General features: G+C 64.0%; 2 protein-coding genes across 5 annotated transcripts in view; one reads left to right on the forward strand and one right to left on the reverse strand.

The window, feature by feature from the left end:
- Positions 1-6,790, forward strand: part of PTDSS2 (phosphatidylserine synthase 2) — a 27,351-nt gene extending 20,561 nt beyond the window's left edge. Inside the window, exons 4-12 of the mRNA XM_036083640.2 lie at positions 874-941; positions 2,878-3,012; positions 3,542-3,592; positions 3,821-3,934; positions 4,318-4,436; positions 4,946-5,060; positions 5,134-5,279; positions 5,380-5,565; positions 5,733-6,790. Of these exons, the coding sequence (XP_035939533.1) occupies positions 874-941; positions 2,878-3,012; positions 3,542-3,592; positions 3,821-3,934; positions 4,318-4,436; positions 4,946-5,060; positions 5,134-5,279; positions 5,380-5,565; positions 5,733-5,892 (1,094 nt within the window). The 3' untranslated portion in view covers positions 5,893-6,790. The remainder of the gene's footprint in view (positions 1-873; positions 942-2,877; positions 3,013-3,541; positions 3,593-3,820; positions 3,935-4,317; positions 4,437-4,945; positions 5,061-5,133; positions 5,280-5,379; positions 5,566-5,732) is intronic.
- RNH1 (ribonuclease/angiogenin inhibitor 1) overlaps positions 6,752-17,556 on the reverse strand; it is a 14,285-nt gene continuing 3,480 nt past the window's right edge. For 2 of the 4 annotated variants that reach the window (XM_078057547.1, XM_078057548.1), the window contains exons 2-10: positions 14,348-14,453; positions 12,416-12,586; positions 11,760-11,930; positions 11,143-11,313; positions 10,883-11,053; positions 10,608-10,778; positions 10,153-10,323; positions 8,967-9,137; positions 6,752-6,960 (exon numbers count right to left, since the gene is read on the reverse strand). In XM_078057547.1, the coding sequence (XP_077913673.1) occupies positions 6,873-6,960; positions 8,967-9,137; positions 10,153-10,323; positions 10,608-10,778; positions 10,883-11,053; positions 11,143-11,313; positions 11,760-11,930; positions 12,416-12,586; positions 14,348-14,433 (1,371 nt within the window). In that variant the 5' untranslated portion in view covers positions 14,434-14,453 and the 3' untranslated portion in view covers positions 6,752-6,872. Of the gene's footprint in view, positions 6,961-8,966; positions 9,138-10,152; positions 10,324-10,607; positions 10,779-10,882; positions 11,054-11,142; positions 11,314-11,759; positions 11,931-12,415; positions 12,587-14,347; positions 14,454-16,484; positions 16,634-16,697; positions 16,820-17,556 lie in introns of those variants that run through there. The other 2 variants (XM_036083644.2, XM_078057546.1) reach the window with 2 other exon arrangements.

Below are 17,556 nucleotides of genomic sequence, written 5' to 3' on the forward strand. Positions count from 1 at the left end.
GCTGGTGGTTTTTCTTTAAAGAGTCGTAAGCAAAGGGAAAGTAGATATCTTAGGTCTTTATTAGACAGGATTATCAAGATTTTCGGAAGGTGAAAGTTATCATTTGTGTCCTAGAATAGTTGTACGCACTCCCTCTCCTGTTACCTCCTCCCCGGGTGAGCAACTGAGCTTTCCGTGCCAAGCTGCGGAAACCAGGTGGTGGAGAGAGGGTGTCCTGGCTAATCAAAGGGATCTTGAGGGAGAAGTTTTTTTTTTCTCAGCTCTGTTGAGATTTGATTGACCCCTAACGTGTGGGTTTGGGGTGTACGAGGTGATTAGACACACGTGTGTATTGTCCACTGGCGGCCACAGCAAGGTGAACGCCTTGGTCGCCTCACAGACTTAGTCTTTCTGCGGGGAGAACGTGTGAGACCTGCCCGTCAGCAGCTTGGAAGTACTCGCCCCCAGCACGAGTGGTCCTGCTGAAATGGAGAGGTTTCCTGAGACAGGGTGCCACACCAGGTTCGGTTTATCCCAGGGATCCAGAGGTGCCCTAAGTCCAAAAACGTGTGTGTGTAATCCCTCACGTGAGCGCTAGAGGAAGGATGACGTTTCCTGCCCATTCACGGGAAAAACAGCGTACTGGACTTAGTAGGCTTTCTTAACCTGATCAAAGGTATCCGAAGGTTCCTGCAGAATCGCTTAACGACGAAGGTCAGAAGCGTGCTAGTAAGCGGACAGGGGCGTGCCCGCCGGCCGCGGTGAGACCAGGCGGGAAAACCAGGCGGGAAGGAGGCACACCGCACAGGGCCGAGCTCACTTGTGAGTGCGACCGTGCGTGCTGCGCTCTCCCGCGGGGGCTCCGCCTGACGCCGGTGCTCTGTGTCTTTGTAGCTTACTGGAGGTTCTGGCTCTGCGTGAGTGTGGTCTACGAGCTGTTCCTCATCTTCATACTCTTCCAGGTAAGCGGCTTTTCTCGGTTGGAGGGTCTGGGAATGCAGGTGATGGTGTGGCCCCAGGTAAGTGAAAGGGTTTGAGAAGACTGCCCATCGGCCCCTCCGGAGCTTTGGCAGGAAGCAAGGCTGGACCCCAGCAGAAGTGGGCAGGGGCTGCGAGGGGGGACCCTCCGGAAGGATCCAGGTGTGGAAGGGCTGTACCTGCCACAGCTCAGCAGGGTCTCCGCCCTGAGCGTGGAGCACTTTGAGGGCCCTGCCCAGACGGCCTCGGTTGGGGAGCGAGGACAAGGCCCAGTGGAACCGCCTGGCTCAGGTGCAGATCCCTGCTGGGCAGTCTGTCCTCTGAGCTGCCGGTGTTCCGGGCCCGAGGGGGGCCCAGCTCACCTGCTCCCACACAGCACTCAGCACTGCAGGTGGCCCTGGCCGTTCAGTCCCTCCGCGCGCATAGGGTGGTCAGGAGGGAGGTTGGAAACTCCTCACCTTAGTAAACCTTGGGTCAGGACTCCTGTTAACGTTCCTTGTTTTGCTTAATTCGGTGCACATTTTGATGGTGATCTTCAGTTTACAGAGTACTTTATTCACAACCTCAAAGCTATCGGTGGTGCTCACAGTTGATGCTCGTGCTGTAGTCAGATTTACTCCTTTAGGGTACGGTGCGAATGGTAACACCTGTGTGTGTTTGTAACCCCACGTGGAGGACCCTGCGGTAGCTTGAGTCACCCATCCCTGTCTCCCCCAGAGCCACTGACCTGCTCTCCCTCCACCACCTGGGCCCCTGAAGGGCGTCCGGGCTCTGTGCCTCTTTCCCGCTGAGGGGGGTGGCCAGCGACATCGGCACTGTCCTTGAGCGGGGCTGCTGGCGACAGGCTTTCGTGTGCACCTGAGCATGATTGTGGGCCTGCCGTGTCCCACGCATGTCACTTGTCAGGAGCGGCCAGACTGCTCCCACCCCACCTGCACTCGTCAGGATCTTTATCGTGGCCGCTCTTGGTGGTGTGTCCTGACGTCTCCTGCTTCTGTTTGCGTTTCTGGAATGCCCTCTCTGGTGAAGCGCCCACGCTCTGGGGCGCCCCCATGGGGTGCTCGGCCTTCAGAGGCTCCTCACCTGTGCACAGGTTTCACCTGTCGTGGGGCCTGCGGGTCTGGCTCCTGCTGACCCGCTCTCCTGATGCACGGACACAGCAGTGTCCAGCCTCAGATGCAGTGGTTACCGAACCACACGGGGTGGTTTCAGTTGTTAGTGATGTTCCTGTCCGAGGATCACTTCCAAAGACCCCAGGCGGGGACAGGGTCGCGTCGCAGGACAAGGCAGTGCGCCCGTGCAGCGCGGGTGGCCTTGGTCACGTGACACACGCAGACCTGCGTGTCTTCTGCCCATCGGCCACGCATATCTGTCACCCCCCTTACCCTCTTCCCTGCTTCGTCCCTTGGCTGGTACTTGGGGCAGGAGTGAGGGGACAGGGTCCTGACAGCAGGTGTCCTGGGGCCCCTCCCTGCTGGCTGGAGAGGGCCCGAGGGAGGGGGAAGCCTGGGCCTGCTGGCAGGGCAGCCTCTGTCCATGCGACCCTGGAAGTCTCCTCAGTGCTAAGGCCAGAAGGAGCGATTTGCTAGGGTACGTGTCCGTGTCTGGGAAGGCTGTCCTGATGTCGTGCTCCTTCCGTGAGGGGACGTGGAGAGGTGAGGCGGCAAGACGACTGACCTGAGCCTTCGCCCTGTGGCCCACCTGTGTCCCCACATGGGGGGCGTGGGGCATCACCTTGCAGTCTGCTCAGCCCTGTGTTTGGGGGACAGCAGTAGAGACAGGGTGTTTGCCCCCACTCGGTGGGGGTGCCTTCCACAGCCCCCAGGCCTACACATGGCTCGAGGTTTCAGGAGTTTAGCCGCGCTCTCCCATCACCACCAGCAGCGTCTGGCCCCACTAACCAGGGCGCTCGCCTTGCAGACTGTCCAGGACGGCCGCCAGTTTCTGAAGTACGTGGACCCCAGGCTGGGCGTCCCACTGCCCGAGAGGGACTACGGGGGAAACTGTCTCATCTATGATGCGCACAATGAGAGCGACCCCTTCCACAACGTCTGGGTATGGGTGGGCCCGAGGGGCCCAGTGCTCAGGGTGGGGCCCGGAGTCCATGCTTAACAAGCTCCCAGGTGCTGACCTGTCCTAGGTGTTTCTGGAACCCCAGTCATTCTGCAGATCGGATGGGGTGGGGGTGGCGTGGGCCCTGGCAGGCGCTGGCCTCCCTCCTGCTTGACCAGGGGCTCCCTTCAGCTCAGCCCACTTGGAGCAGGGGAGGGGGACCCAGGGGCCGTGCAGCCCACATGTGGGGGCCCTGTCCCAGCTCACCGGGGTGTGGGTCCCTGCCTTCCAGCCTGGAGACTTCGTCTCGGCCCAACCCGCGTGCTTCACTGAGGGGCCCACTGATGGGGGCACCTGCTCTCCTCGGTGGTCGGGGCATGCTGCCTGCTTGTGCACAGGACCCTAGCTTTGTCCCCCCGGTCCAGCCGGCGCTGCTCAGAAAGGCGGAGACCGTCCCAGCAGTCCTGGTGTGGGTGGGAGCCGGGCCCGGGGTGCACGCGGGCTGTACACGAGGCTGCTGTCCTACCCCCAGGACAAGCTGGACGGCTTTGTGCCTGCGCACTTCCTTGGCTGGTACCTGAAGGTAAGACGACCTCGTCAGGACACCCTGGGTCTGTCCTGTGTTCCCGGGCCGTTGCCTCGCCACGTGCTGACGTCGAGAGTACTGGAGTGTGGTGGGCGGGGGCCTGGGGCCGTGGCCCCGACCTGTGCTGGTCCTCGGTGTCACGGTCTCCAGCCAGCGCCTCCCCCTGCTCGGGAGGGCGCTGGGGGTGTCTCCCCTGGAGGGTCTGACGCTCTGCCACGCCCTCAGACCCTGATGATCCGTGACTGGTGGATGTGCACGATCGTGAGCGTCATGTTCGAGTTCCTCGAGTACAGCCTAGAGCACCAGCTGCCCAACTTCAGCGAGTGCTGGTGGGACCACGTAGGTGCCTGGGGGGTGGGATCACGTAGGTGCCCGGGGGGTGGGATCACGTAGGTGCCCGGGGGTCGAACTTCAGCGAGTGCTGGTGGGACCACGTAGGTGCCCAGGGGGTGGGATCATGTAGGTGCCCGGGGGTCGAACTTCAGCGAGTGCTGGTGGGACCACGTAGGTGCCCGGGGGTCGGACTTCAGCGAGTGCTGGTGGGACCACGTAGGTGCCCGGGGGTCGGACTTCAGCGAGTGCTGGTGGGACCACGTAGGTGCCCGGGGGTCGGACTTCAGCGAGTGCTGGTGGGACCACGTAGGTGCCTGGGTGTCGCCGGGCGCAGAGGCCCTCAGGGGGCAGCACGGGGCGCTCACCTCCTCCCTGGTTCCTGCCCCCAGTGGATCATGGACGTGCTTGTCTGCAACGGGCTGGGCATATACTGCGGCATGAAGACCCTCGAGTGGCTGTCTCTGAAGACGTACAAGTGGCAGGGCCTCTGGAACATTCCAACCTACAAGTGCGTCCTCTCGAGCTGCCGCCCTGCTCCGTGGGGGCCAGGGCATCCCCGTGGGGCCTGGGGGTGCCGCTAGTGCACCTTTCTGGGGGGTGCAGACAATGGACCAGGATTTTGCCCGCTTCCTCTGTGCACGGGAGCATGCGCACACGCGCGCACACACACCCCCGCCAGGGCCCTCGTGGTGGCCAGGAAGTGGGCCTGAGCACCACCCTGTCCAATCAGCTCCTCTTCATCCTCTCCCGGCCCTTCTCGGAGGTCTCCGGGTCACCCCTCTGGGGCTGTCCTCCTTACATCGTACGGGCACTCGGTCATGTTTACTTCGAGATTTGAAGCAGCAGTCCCGGAAAGGGCACTGGGGAGTGGGGTCTCGCCGCCCATGCATTGTGGGTGCTTGGGGCGGAGGGGGTGGTGGCAGCACAGGGAGTGAGCGGCCCCTGGGCTCAGAGCACCTGGCATGGCTGCCTGGTGGGGCCGGGGCACCCCAGGGTGACCGGCACGTGTGCTCCCAGGGGCAAGATGAAGAGGATCGCCTTCCAGTTCACGCCCTACAGCTGGGTCCGCTTCGAGTGGAAGCCCGCCTCCAGCCTGCGCCGCTGGCTGGCCGTGTGTGGCATCATCCTGGTGGTAAGGCTGGCCAGTCTCATGGGCGTGCCTGCTGGGCGGCCCGGCTCGCCACCCACCCTCCCGTGTCCCCCAGTTTCTGTTGGCAGAACTGAACACGTTCTACCTGAAGTTCGTGCTGTGGCTGCCCCCGGAGCACTACCTGGTCCTCCTGCGGCTGGTGTTCTTCGTGAATGTGGGCGGTGTGGCCATGCGGGAGATCTACGACTTCATGGATGACCCGTGAGGGCCCAGGGTGGGTGGGGCAGGCCTGGGCACGCTTGGCATTGCCACCCCTGGGGCACAGCCGCGGCACCCTCAGCCGAGTGCCCTCCCCCCACAGGAAGCTCCACAAGAAGCTGGGCCAGCAGGCCTGGCTGGTGGCAGCCATCACGGCCACGGAGCTGCTCATCGTCGTGAAGTACGACCCGCATACGCTCACGCTGTCCCTGCCTTTCTACATCTCCCAGTGCTGGACGCTTGGCTCTGTGCTCGTGCTCACCTGGACCATCTGGCGCTTCTTCCTGCGGTGAGTGGTGTGGGCCTCAGCAGGCCATCGGCCGTCTCCTGGGCTGGGTCAACTGGTGTCTGGGTCTTGCGGTCCCTCCCTGTGACTGTGTGAGTGTCCCTGCGAGGGGCAGCTTTGCGGGACCTCCATGGGCCGCCTGGTGGTGACATGGCTCCCGCCATCCCCAGGGACATCACCCTGAGGTACAAGGAGACTCGGCGGCAGAAGCAGCAGAGCAGGGGTGACCAGGACAGAGCCGTGGGCAACACAGAAGGACACCTGCCTGAGCCAGAAGACCCCCCAGGGCCTGTGGAGGCAGAGAGGGAGGGGGTGCCGGCCCCAAACTGATGCACCCCATGATTGCCTGGAGCCTTCCAACAGGCCTCGGCCCTTATGGTTTTATCACACTTTCTCCCGTGCGCACGGTGGGGCTCTGCGGGGTGGGGGCCGAAGGTGGCCCTTGTCCTGGTCATGTGTGGTGTGTGCACGCGTGAACACAGTGTATATGGGTGTGGACACGTGTGCTCCATGTCCCTGAGGCTTCTCTGGGGCTGACAGGTGTGGCTGGGCTTGCCCTGGGCAGCCGGTCTCCTCCCCTTTCTGCACCTTCAGCCCGCCGGCCCCTGGGCTGCACCAGGCCCTCAGCACCAGACGGCCCGGCCCTGCACAGGCGTCGCGGTGCCTTTCTCTGCTCCCTGGGCCCCCGGCCACTCGAGGCCATGGGTGTCCGTGCCCTGGCAGCACATGTGAAGGACACCCCGTGATGCCTAAGAAGGGGCAGGTCTCAGCAGGCAGCCCTGAGCCATTTCCCAGGGAGGCTTCATCTGACCCCACAAACGTAAGAGTGGGAACGGGGCCAGAGGTCACCGGACTGGTCCCTTGAGGACCCTGTGCCTGAGGTGGGGAGGAAGGGTTGAGGGTCATCTTCATGAGCAACTAGAACAAGTAAAGCAGCGATGAAGGTCTGCAGCAGTGTGTCCTCCTCACTGGCTCCCAGCCTCTGCTCCACCCTGCGCCCAACGCAAGGGTTGCCCAGAGGGGCGGGGGAGGGGGTGCGGTCAGGGCCAGTGCTGGCATCTGTGCAGACGGACAGCCCCGGGTGCTGCATCTGGCAGGGGGTGCATGCACGTAGCCGGAGAGCCCTCCTGAAGACACACCTGGGATGCCGTGCCTGGTGGGGACCCCACAGAAAGGACAAGCACCCCTCTTGCCAAAACAAGTGCTTTAATAAAGTCTCTAAAACTTTCTTGCAGAAGCGAGTTATTAGAGCGTTTCTCTTCGTTCAAAGCTAGGACACCAGCGGGAGAGCCCCGGGGAGGGGCCGGGCTTCAGGAGATGATCCTCAGGCTGGGTTTGCGCCCCTCCAGAGCCCGCAGGCTGTTCTCGGTCTCCTCGCTCCAGTAGATGTCGTAGAGACTGCGCAGGGCGCCGGGGAGGGGGCGGGATGCGAGGTCAGGGCCGCCACCGCCCCCGCACGCGCCACTCACACCAGCTGCCTCCCCCCCCCCCCCCACGCACCACTCACACCAGCTGCTCCGGCCCCGCCCGCACGCAGCACTCTCACGAGCTGGTCCCCCCCCTCGCCCGCACGCGCCATTCACACCAGCTGCCCCCCCCCCGCCCGCACGCGCCACTCACACCAGCTGCTTCCCCCCCCGTCACTCACACCAGCTGCTCCGCCCCCCTCCCCGCGGCACTCACACCAGCTGCTTCCCCCCCGTCACTCACACCAGCTGCTTCCCCCCCCGTCACTCACACCAGCTGCTCCGCCCCCCTCCCCGCGGCACTCACACCAGCTGCTTCCCCCCCCGTCACTCACACCAGCTGCTCCGCCCCCCTCCCCGCGGCACTCACACCAGCTGCTTCCCCCCCCCGTCACTCACACCAGCTGCTCCGCCCCCCTCCCCGCAGCACTCACATGAGCTGCCCACCCCCCGCCCGCACGCGCCAATCACACCAGCTGCTTCCCCCCCCCACGTCACTCACACCAGCTGCTTCCCCCCCCGTCACTCACACCAGCTGCTCCGCCCCCCTCCCCGCAGCACTCACATGAGCTGCCCACCCCCCGCCCGCACGCGCCAATCACACCAGCTGCTTCCCCCCCCCACGTCACTCACACCAGCTGCTTCCCCCCCGTCACTCACACCAGCTGCTCCGCCCCCCTCCCCGCAGCACTCACACCAGCTGCTTCCCCCCCCGTCACTCACACCAGCTGCTCCGCCCCCCCGTCACTCACACCAGCTGCTCCGCCCCCCTCCCCGCGGCACTCACACCAGCTGCTTCCCCCCCGTCACTCACACCAGCTGCTCTGCCCCCCTCCCCGCGGCACTCACACCAGCTGCTTCCCCCCCCACGTCACTCACACCAGCTGCTCCGCCCCCCTCCCCGCGGCACTCACACCAGCTGCTTCCCCCCCGTCACTCACACCAGCTGCTCCGCCCCCCTCCCCGCGGCACTCACACCAGCTGCTTCCCCCCCCCGTCACTCACACCAGCTGCTCCGCCCCCCGCCGTCCCCGCGGCACTCACACCAGCTGCTTCCCCCCCCGTCACTCACACCAGCTGCTCCGCCCCCCTCCCCGCGGCACTCACACCAGCTGCTTCCCCCCCCGTCACTCACACCAGCTGCTCCGCCCCCCTCCCCGCAGCACTCACATGAGCTGCCCACCCCCCGCCCGCACGCGCCAATCACACCAGCTGCTTCCCCCCCCCACGTCACTCACACCAGCTGCTTCCCCCCCGTCACTCACACCAGCTGCTCCGCCCCCCTCCCCGCAGCACTCACACCAGCTGCTTCCCCCCCCGTCACTCACACCAGCTGCTCCGCCCCCCCGTCACTCACACCAGCTGCTCCGCCCCCCTCCCCGCGGCACTCACACCAGCTGCTTCCCCCCCGTCACTCACACCAGCTGCTCTGCCCCCCTCCCCGCGGCACTCACACCAGCTGCTTCCCCCCCCACGTCACTCACACCAGCTGCTCCGCCCCCCTCCCCGCGGCACTCACACCAGCTGCTTCCCCCCCGTCACTCACACCAGCTGCTCCGCCCCCCTCCCCGCGGCACTCACACCAGCTGCTTCCCCCCCCCGTCACTCACACCAGCTGCTCCGCCCCCCGCCGTCCCCGCGGCACTCACACCAGCTGCTTCCCCCCCCGTCACTCACACCAGCTGCTCCGCCCCCCTCCCCGCGGCACTCACACCAGCTGCTTCCCCCCCCCGTCACTCACACCAGCTGCTCCGCCCCCCCCCGTCCCCGCGGCACTCACACCAGCTGCTTCCCCCCCCGTCACTCACACCAGCTGCTCCGCCCCCCTCCCCGCGGCACTCACACCAGCTGCTTCCCCCCCCCGTCACTCACACCAGCTGCTTCCCCCCCCCCCGTCACTCACACCAGCTGCTCCGCCCCCCTCCCCGCGGCACTCACACCAGCTGCTCCAGCGTGCAGCCCGGCTGCTCCACGCTCGCCATCAGCTGCAGGATGCCCTGGTCGTCCATGCAGTTGTTGCTGAGGTCCAGCTCCCGCAGGCTGCGATTGGCCAGCAGGAGGGAGGCCACGCTGGCGCAGCCACTGTTGGCCACGTCGCAGTCCCCCAGGCTGGGTGGAGAGCAGGGCACAGGTCAGGACAAAAGGGTCCGCGCCAGGCCCATGCCACAGAACGCGGGGTAACAGCGATGTCCGCGCAACACAAGGTTCACAGTGTGCGGAGCCCCAGGGTCATGGCTGTTCCCAGACCTCAAGCTCGGGACTCATGGGGTTCCCACAGTGGCCCCGGCAGACGTCAACACCAAAGACAACAGGTGCGCACAGCTCCCCTCCACAGGCCCAGTAGTTGGACTGGGCTAAGGCTGGCACACCTGGACTTAGGGCCACAACCTCCCTGGGCAGACGGGGGGTGGGGGGGCACCAGAGAGCCTCATCCGAGCCCTCGCTTCCTCACCACTGTGTGCTGGGAGCTGGCTGGGTGGGTGGGAGCTGCCGAGGCGGCAAGCAGAGGCCAAAGGCGCAGGGATGCAGGTACGGGGTGCACAGAGGGTAGGGGCCTCCAGAGTGAGGACAACGGAGAAGGGCGGGCTCAGGGCCGCTGCCTGCGCCCTGACCCTCCACCTGCACCCACGCCCCACGCAGCATGGCCAGGCGTCCCCAGAAACAGCAGTGAGAAGCAGAGACCAAGACGCAGAAAACAAAAACAAAACACGTGACAGCAGAAACGAACGGCTGAGGCGGCGGGCTGCGAGCCGTAAGAACAGAAACTCAGGAGGAAAGAGAACGGTGCGTCAGGCCGCCGGGCCCTGAGACCCAGCAGTGGGTTCCTGAGGGCTCCACAAGTAAAAACGAGGTGAGGAAATCCCTCAAAGGCACACCACGTTAGTGCAACCAAGCGTCCAGCCCAGTAAAGGAACCAGCACCCACACGAGGCGAAGAACACGGGCCTGCAGGACCCAGCAGAGCAGCGTGCAGCAGAGACCAGCGGGCGAGTTCTGGGAAGTACTAGGGATGGCAGGAGGAGACGGGGGTCCTGGGAGGTGCCCCCGCACGGACCCGGCAGACTGAGCGCCCAGCCAGCATGGTGCCGCCCCGCACACACATGCCGTCCCTCGGGCACGCTCACCAGAGCACCTGCAGCGTGGTGCCAGGCTGACCCAGGCCCTGGCAGAGCTCCTGGAGGCCAGAGTCCCCCAGCTTGTTGTTACTCAGCTGAAGCTCCACGAGGTGCTTGTTTTGGGTCAGCATCGTGCCGAAGTGCTGGCAGCTCGCGGCCGTAAAGCTGCAGGACTTCACCCTGGGCGAGACAGACAGGACCGGGGCCTGACTGGGGCCCACACCTCCGGGGTGCTCTCGGAGGCCCCTGTGGACCTGAGCATGAACCCCCAACCCCTGCCCTCCAAAGACACCCAGCACCCCCCCACCCCTTTGCAGAGGCACCTGCATCTCGAAGGCCCCGCACCCCCGACTTGCCCTCAGGCACCGAAGCTGCCCTGGCCCCGGGCCTCGGGGCCCCAGCAGCACCCGCGTCCACGGGCTGCCCTCGGGCCCCCCGCTGGCCACCGCCCGGAGCGCGCTCACCACAGGGACTGCAGCCGGCAGCCGGGCTCCCGCAGGCTGTCACAGAGCAGCCGGGCCCCCTCGTCCCCCAGCGCGTTGCCCGCCAGGCTCATCTCCTTCAGGCTCTCCTTGGCCCCGAGGACGCGGCACAGGTCTCTGCAGCCCGCGGTGGTGATGTCACACTCCCAGAGCCTGGGGGCCGGGGACGCGTCACCACAGGGCCCCCCGAGGCGACACGGCCGACGACCTCAGACACCCCCCAGCTGCCCGCCGAGCCAGGGCGGGCGCTGACTCACCACAGGACCCTGATCTGGCAGCTGGGCTGAAGCAGGCTGGCGCACAGCGTGGCGATGCCCTGGTCGCCCAGCTTGTTGTCACCCAGGTCCAGCTCCTGCAGCGAGGGCTTGGAGGCCAGGAGCCCACACAGGTCCTCACAGCTGGCCGCCGTGAGGCCGCAGTTCTCCAGCCTGGAGGCACAGGAGGGCCGGCTGGGCGGGGGAGCCCCTGCGCGCCCCCCACCCGGCCGCGGACCCCCCCGGGCAGGCCCAGCGCTTACTTGAGCGCCTCCAGCTGGCAGGCGGAGTCCGCCAGGCCCCGGCACAGCAGCCGCACGCCAGCCTCACCGACCTCGTTGTTGCTCACCGCCAGCTCCCGGAAGCGCCGCTTGGCCCTGAGCGCCGAGGCCAGGGCCTCACAGCTGGCGGCCGTCAGGTGGCAGTACTCCAGCCTGGGGGTGGGCGGGAGTCAGGACCTCCGCGGGCCTCCTCTCGTGCCCCGGGCTGCAGGGCCCGTGAGACTGGAGGGCTGCTGGGCAGGGACAGCGCAGCAGTAGCTAAGGGACCACCTCCGGGGAGCGTGGGTGCTCCCAGCCTCCTGGAAGCCAGCCACTGACCACGAGCCCCACCCCACGCCTGGGATGCACCAGACCTGGGAGGAAGAGGCCGGACTCCCCTCCTCCGTCGCTGAGCCCATCGGCTCTTGATGTGGGGTTAGAGGCCAGCTCTCAGCTCTGGGCCACGGCCCCAGCATCACACAGGACGAGGATCTGCAGGTCTGTGAGAGCCCCTTCCTGAAAGCTCCCCGCAGCTAACGTGCTGGGGCAGGGGTCACCCAAAACCAGAGGGATGGGGGTGCAGGGCTAGGGGTGGCCGGGGTGGCCGATCACACACTCACTGAAGCTTCTCAAGGTGGCACAGGGGGTCCAGGAGTCCTCTGCACAGCAGCTGCAGGCCCGCATCCTCCAGCGGGTTGTCACTGAGCTGCAGCTCCCGCAGGGTGGGCAGGGAGCGCAGCACATCAGGTAGGACCCCACAGCCAGCCTTGGTTAGGCAGCAGTTCTGGAGGCTGGAGCACACCCAAGCTGGCCATCAGCAGGGTCCCCGTCAGCTGTGGCCCCCATGCAAACTGCCCTCTGTCCTCAGGAGCCCCCACCACCCCTGAATCCCAGGGGAGCCCACCAAGCTCGGCCTTGTAAAAGAGGGCTTGCTCCTCCTCCTCCGGACAGGGCTCTGGGGTCTCCGGGCCAAGGACAGAGAGCAGGAGGGGCTGCTCAGATGCACCGCGAGGCCCAGAGGAAGCTGGGCCATGAGCCCAGGAATGACAGGCAGGGCTGGCACGAGCACACCCCCCACAGGGGAACAGGGGCCTAGGACGAGGCAGGAAGGGACCCCACGCTCCAGGACCTTTGGCTGAAGCCCAGACACCTGCTGCTGCCTCCGGCCCACCCACAGCTGCCTGCAAGCCCCAGTTCCCTGCACTGTCCAAGTAGGTTCAGACCTGAGCCTAGGGCCGGGCAAGCACCTGGGACCACGTGGATCAGCCAGGCTCACCTGAGCTTCTGGATCTTGCAGGTGGGGCTCTGCAGGCCCTGGAGCACCAGGTGCACACCCGCATCACCCAGCTCGTTGGTGCGAAGGCTCAGCTCGGTCAGGGAGGGGTTGGCTTGGAGGGCAGAGCTGATATCCTTGCACCGCACCGCCGTGAGGCCACAGTCCTCCAGCCTGTGGAGGGGACATGTGGTCATTTCACACAGCAGGTCCTGGCCCATTAGTGGAACTCAACATGGGGGGGAGGTCACAACCAAGACATTTAAAAATGAAACAGGGGGGCTCCTGGCTGGCTCAGTCAGAGGAGCATGCAACTCTTGATCTCAGGGTGGTGAGTTCAAGCCCCACACTGGACATAGAGATTACTTAAAAAAATAAATAAAAAAAGAAACCGAGAAGCGTACGGATCATCTCACGATGCTTTTGTTGCAGGCCCCGGAACATCCACAGATGCACGTCCGGGGCCCCGTGCTCTCTGCGCCTTCCTGTGGGGCACACTCAGCACATGAAAGCTCCTGTCTATCTCTAGAGAAAAACCAAACCAAGGAAGTGCTGGGAAAAGGACACAGCACCTCAGAGGGACACAACCGGAGGGGCTCACCAAGATGGGCATGCACAATGCTCACTGTAACCCAGGATCAAGGCTGCCACAATTAGGGAAACACCCAACAAATACAGGTGGGAGGAAAGCCACCTCTTGCTCACAAGAGAATGACAATAGATAAATGTGGAAGGAATGAAGAAATTAAAAATCCCAGTTAGGCAAAGGCCCAATAACAACTGTTCTGGCAAGATCCACCGATGAATGACAAAATCAGTAGGCAAAGGTTTGAGCGGTCTTAAGGCACCTCACCCAAAATATTTATCAATTACCAAGAGAAAACAGTGACTTTAGAGTGGAGAACAGGTGGTCATGGTGACCTTTAGGGGTGACCCCATGGTGCCATAGCAATCGACAGGATACAATATGCCAGGCAGACACCACAGCATTTCTGTGTATTCCCACGAAAAACCTGTGTCTCAGCCATGACATCTCCAGAGCCTGAGCAGACTCAAGAGTCAGATGACCAAGGACAAGGACGGACAGAGGGACCATCACAGGGAAGGGGCCAGGAGATGCGAAGTTAAATGCCTCAAGTGGGATCCTGCACAGACCCGGGCACAGGGAAAGGACACAAGGGGAAGAACTGGTGACGTCCGAGTCCAGGCAGCCGTGGGGGGGCTCTTCGTTTTCCTGTCTAACTCTTTATAAACCTACAACTATCTCAAATAAGTAAAAAAGAGAAAAAGTAAGCAGGTACTCATCTCCTGCTTATACACCCTGGGGAACCTGTGGGTTTGAGAAGCTCAACAACAAAACCCAGTCTTGACTCCCAGCAGGGGCAGTGGATGGGCAGCGAGCGCCTCCCACTCCCACAGGAAAGAGACAGGCTGCTCTGCCCACCTGCCCTCAGAGCCTCCAGGCCACCTCCTGCCCACCCAGCCTGAGCCAGGAAAGGTTTACATTTTTTTTTTTTTTTTAAAGATTTTATTTATTCATTTGAGACACAGAGATACAGAGAGAGAGAGCATGAGCAGGGAGAGAGGCAGAGGGAGAAGGAGAAGCAGGCTCCCTGCTGAGCCAGGAGCCCGATGTGGGGCTCGATCCCAGGACCCTGGAATCATGACCTGAGCCGAAGGCAGATGCTTAACCATCTGAGCCACCCAGGCGCCCCAAGGTTTACATTTTCAAATAGTGGGAAGAAAGTACAGTAACATCTCGTGCCATGTGAAAATCATATAAAATTTACACTGTGAGTCCAGAATCCCAGTGCTCTCGGAGCACACCCAGCCCACTCGTGGGTGGTGGCCGAAGGCTGCAGAGCCACGGCAGTGAGGTGGAGAGCCTGCCTGCTAACCCCCGCACACACACACACCAGCAGGGCTGTTCTCTACCTGACCACCTCGTACTGCTGGATCAGAGGCAGGAGCTCCGTCCACCGGGCATCACTCAGCTGCTGACACTGGATGTCGAGATTCATGGTTCGAGGCGAAGTGTTTTCTAGATAGAAGGCAGAGGGGGGAGAACATCTTAGCCAAACTCTCTCAACGTTTGATAGGCCAGAGAGCCAGAAGACGGAAGAAAGTCCTAATAGGACCCCCGGGGTGGGGGTGGGGGGGGTTGATGTTTCAGAAGCGACAGCCTCTCCCTGGCCAGTGCCCTTCTCCACCTCAGCCTCCAGGAGCAAAAATGGGGGCAAGCAAGGGGAGGCTGCAGCCACTGGGCTCCCCTGACCAAGGGCACCACAGACCACAGAGCTTGGGGACACAGCTGTGGGAATGGAGGCAGCCTCACCTCTCGGTCTCCTGCACTTAGCCTTTACGGGCCCCTCCTACCCAGGAGAGCCAGGACCAGTGCTGGCCATCTGAAGCCCCTTCCTCTCACTTGCCTGGGTGACACCACAGTGTAGAGACCCGAGCTAGTGGAGCACAAGGACCAGCAACCCGAGGACCTGGCCAGAGAGCCCCCCACCTGGCATTTGAGGAGCATGGACCTGAGCGGCTTGTGAGAACCCTAGGCCTCACCACCCTGAGGCAGCTGGGGGGGAGGACAGGTGCCTGTGGTGAGCTAACAGTTCTTCAAGGGGCACCAGCGACAGGTGCCCTGGAGAGGGCTGAGGAGGTAAAGTGGGGACCCCAGGCCCACTGCCTGCACTCTGGGGGTGCACTCATGGGTGGCCACTCAGGGTGCCTATGTCCACAATCCCTTTCTGGGGGCTGGGAACTCCAAACAGGCCAGGACACATCCTCTGCCCCACCGTGGGTCAGCCCAGGCCCACAGAGAAATCAGGCAGGACTTTGGCAAGTGAGTCTTGCATGGGAGGTCACAGGCCCTGAAACACCTCACCAGGGACAGCACAGAGCTTGAAGAAATGATTAACTGTCTACCGATACCAGAGTTTTGGGTGGGCGCTGACTGCACTGGGATGTTCCTGAGGCCCTGAAGGTGGGGGCCTGCAGAAGAGAGCATCCTGCTGGGATGGAGACAGGGAAGGGAGCGGGTCTCATTCAAGCGCAATCAGAAAGCCCAAGAAGGATTCACACCTGGAAATAATGCCATTCAGCTGCCCTTCAGAAAGGTCAGGACAAACAGGATGACTCAACCCCACGTGAGGCTCCTGGTCCTGTGAAATCCCAGTTTCCTAGAAATACTGCCTCGTTTGTGTTCCTGTTCCCGGCCATGCCTAGCAGGGCCTGGCCTTGCTGAAGACGTGAGGGCTCCCCGCCGGGACCCAGGCCAGTTCAGAGCCTACAGCCAGTGCGGGACTGCCACTGAAGGTCTGAGTGCCAGCCAGCAGGCAAGATTCACGTGTGCACATCCTAACCGATGAGCCAGCCGAAAACACCGAGGGCAGGAGGTCTCGGTAACTGGCCGTCACACAACCAACAAGAGGACGAACCCAGGGTCCGCCCAGCCCACCGCCCCGGCCACGTGAGCAAAAACCAGACCCGCCCCAGCGGCGCCAAGGGTGTGGTCAGTAAATGCCCTCCTCAAGCATCCCTAGTCATCATCACTGGAGAAGGGGACTGGGAGGGGCGACGTCAGAGGGACCCTCTCTCCCAATCCAGCCTGACATCTGGGGGCTGGGCTCTCCCGAGGTGATCTGAGGTTAAGAACGAGAACCGGAAACCCGAACGGAGCAACTGAGCGCACCCCTCCCCCACCCCACGGCTTGACCAGACCCTGGGGGGACCTCGTGGTTGGTCCTTGGGACTAGGGGGACACTTCTTAACCTCTATGGGTCACGGATCCCTTCGAGAACCCCTGAAAACTGGTAACGCCCCCCAAAGACGCCGTGTCTCACTGCTTCTCCCGGAGTCAGGACCCCCACCAGTTGGGCTGCTCCCTAGGGTCCCAACAGGACACTTAGTGCTTTCACGTGTGAGAACGGGCCCGTCCGCAGGGCCGCGCCCAGGGGACAGGAGCAGGGGGCGGCGCCCTCGGCCTGGGCCCACCGGGCCGAGCTGGAAGACAGGAGCGCGTCCCGGGCCCACTGAGCCCCCAGCCAGGCGGCCCCGACGCCGCGGTTACCTGCGCGAGGCGCGGGGGGCGGCCAGGGGTGCGCCGGGGTCCGCGCGAGACCGCCCGGGGCCGTCACCGCCCTCCGCGCGCACCGCAGGCTGCGCATGTGTCCCAGGCCCGCGCGGAGTCACTGCGAGGAAGCGTCCGGTCGCGCCTGGCGCGCAGGGACCCCCGCCCCACCCCCCACGCCGCTTCCCCGCACCCCGGCACTGCGCAACTCACCTGCGGCCCAGCCTCCGCTTCCGCCGGGGCCCGGGGTGCGGTCCGCCCCACGTCCCGGGGCGGGGCCACGCGCTGGGGCGGGCCGCAGGCGGGGCGACGGGCCTGGCGCGACCCACGCACAGGAGCGGGGCGGCCCGCCCGCGCCCCCCGCCCCCGGTCCTCCCCCAGGGCGCGTTGGCCGCACTCCCGGGCAGTGTGACTATTGGAGCAGCCGTCTTCGAAGCGGGTGCTCCGCCAGCAAATCTTAACTCAAGCACTTGCATTGCACAAGAGAGAAAACCCGACTGCCAGGGCTCACCCGGCCACACCGGCGAGCACAACCATTACTGGCGGGGAGACCTCCGAGGGTCCCTTGTGAGGTGTTGTAAACATGCGGGACAAGACGCCCCGACGGGGCCTGGGAGCTTTCGGCATCGCGCTGCCGACTAGGTCACCTGTCCCGTGCGCACGGGCTGACGTCGTTTACTGACTTGTACGCTCGTTGTTAGAGCAGGGACGCTGGATGCGTTCCCATCACACGCGCACCCGCTACCTCAACAAGGCCTACCCAACACCTACGGACTGCCGGGCACTGTGCCCGGCGCTTGGGCTACGTTGGTGAGCAGAGCAGAGCGAAGGTCTCAGGCCCCACAGAGCTCACAGTCCAATGTGGGGAACGCATGAAATCAAAACGTAAATTAATAGCATTTAGACTGTGGAGAGTGCAAGGCGGAGGATAAGGCAGGATAAAAGTGAGTCAGGGCGGAGGTCAGGGAGGTCTCCTCCCCGGTGCCAGCAGGCCTCCGGTGGGTGTGGCAGGCTGGGGGAAGGTGCCTCGCGGTCCAGTCTCACGCACACGGCTGCTCGCCGCAGACCTGGC

The sequence above is a fragment of the Halichoerus grypus genome, chromosome 11, assembly GCF_964656455.1.
Source record: "Halichoerus grypus chromosome 11, mHalGry1.hap1.1, whole genome shotgun sequence".
Lineage (NCBI taxonomy): Eukaryota > Metazoa > Chordata > Mammalia > Carnivora > Phocidae > Halichoerus > Halichoerus grypus.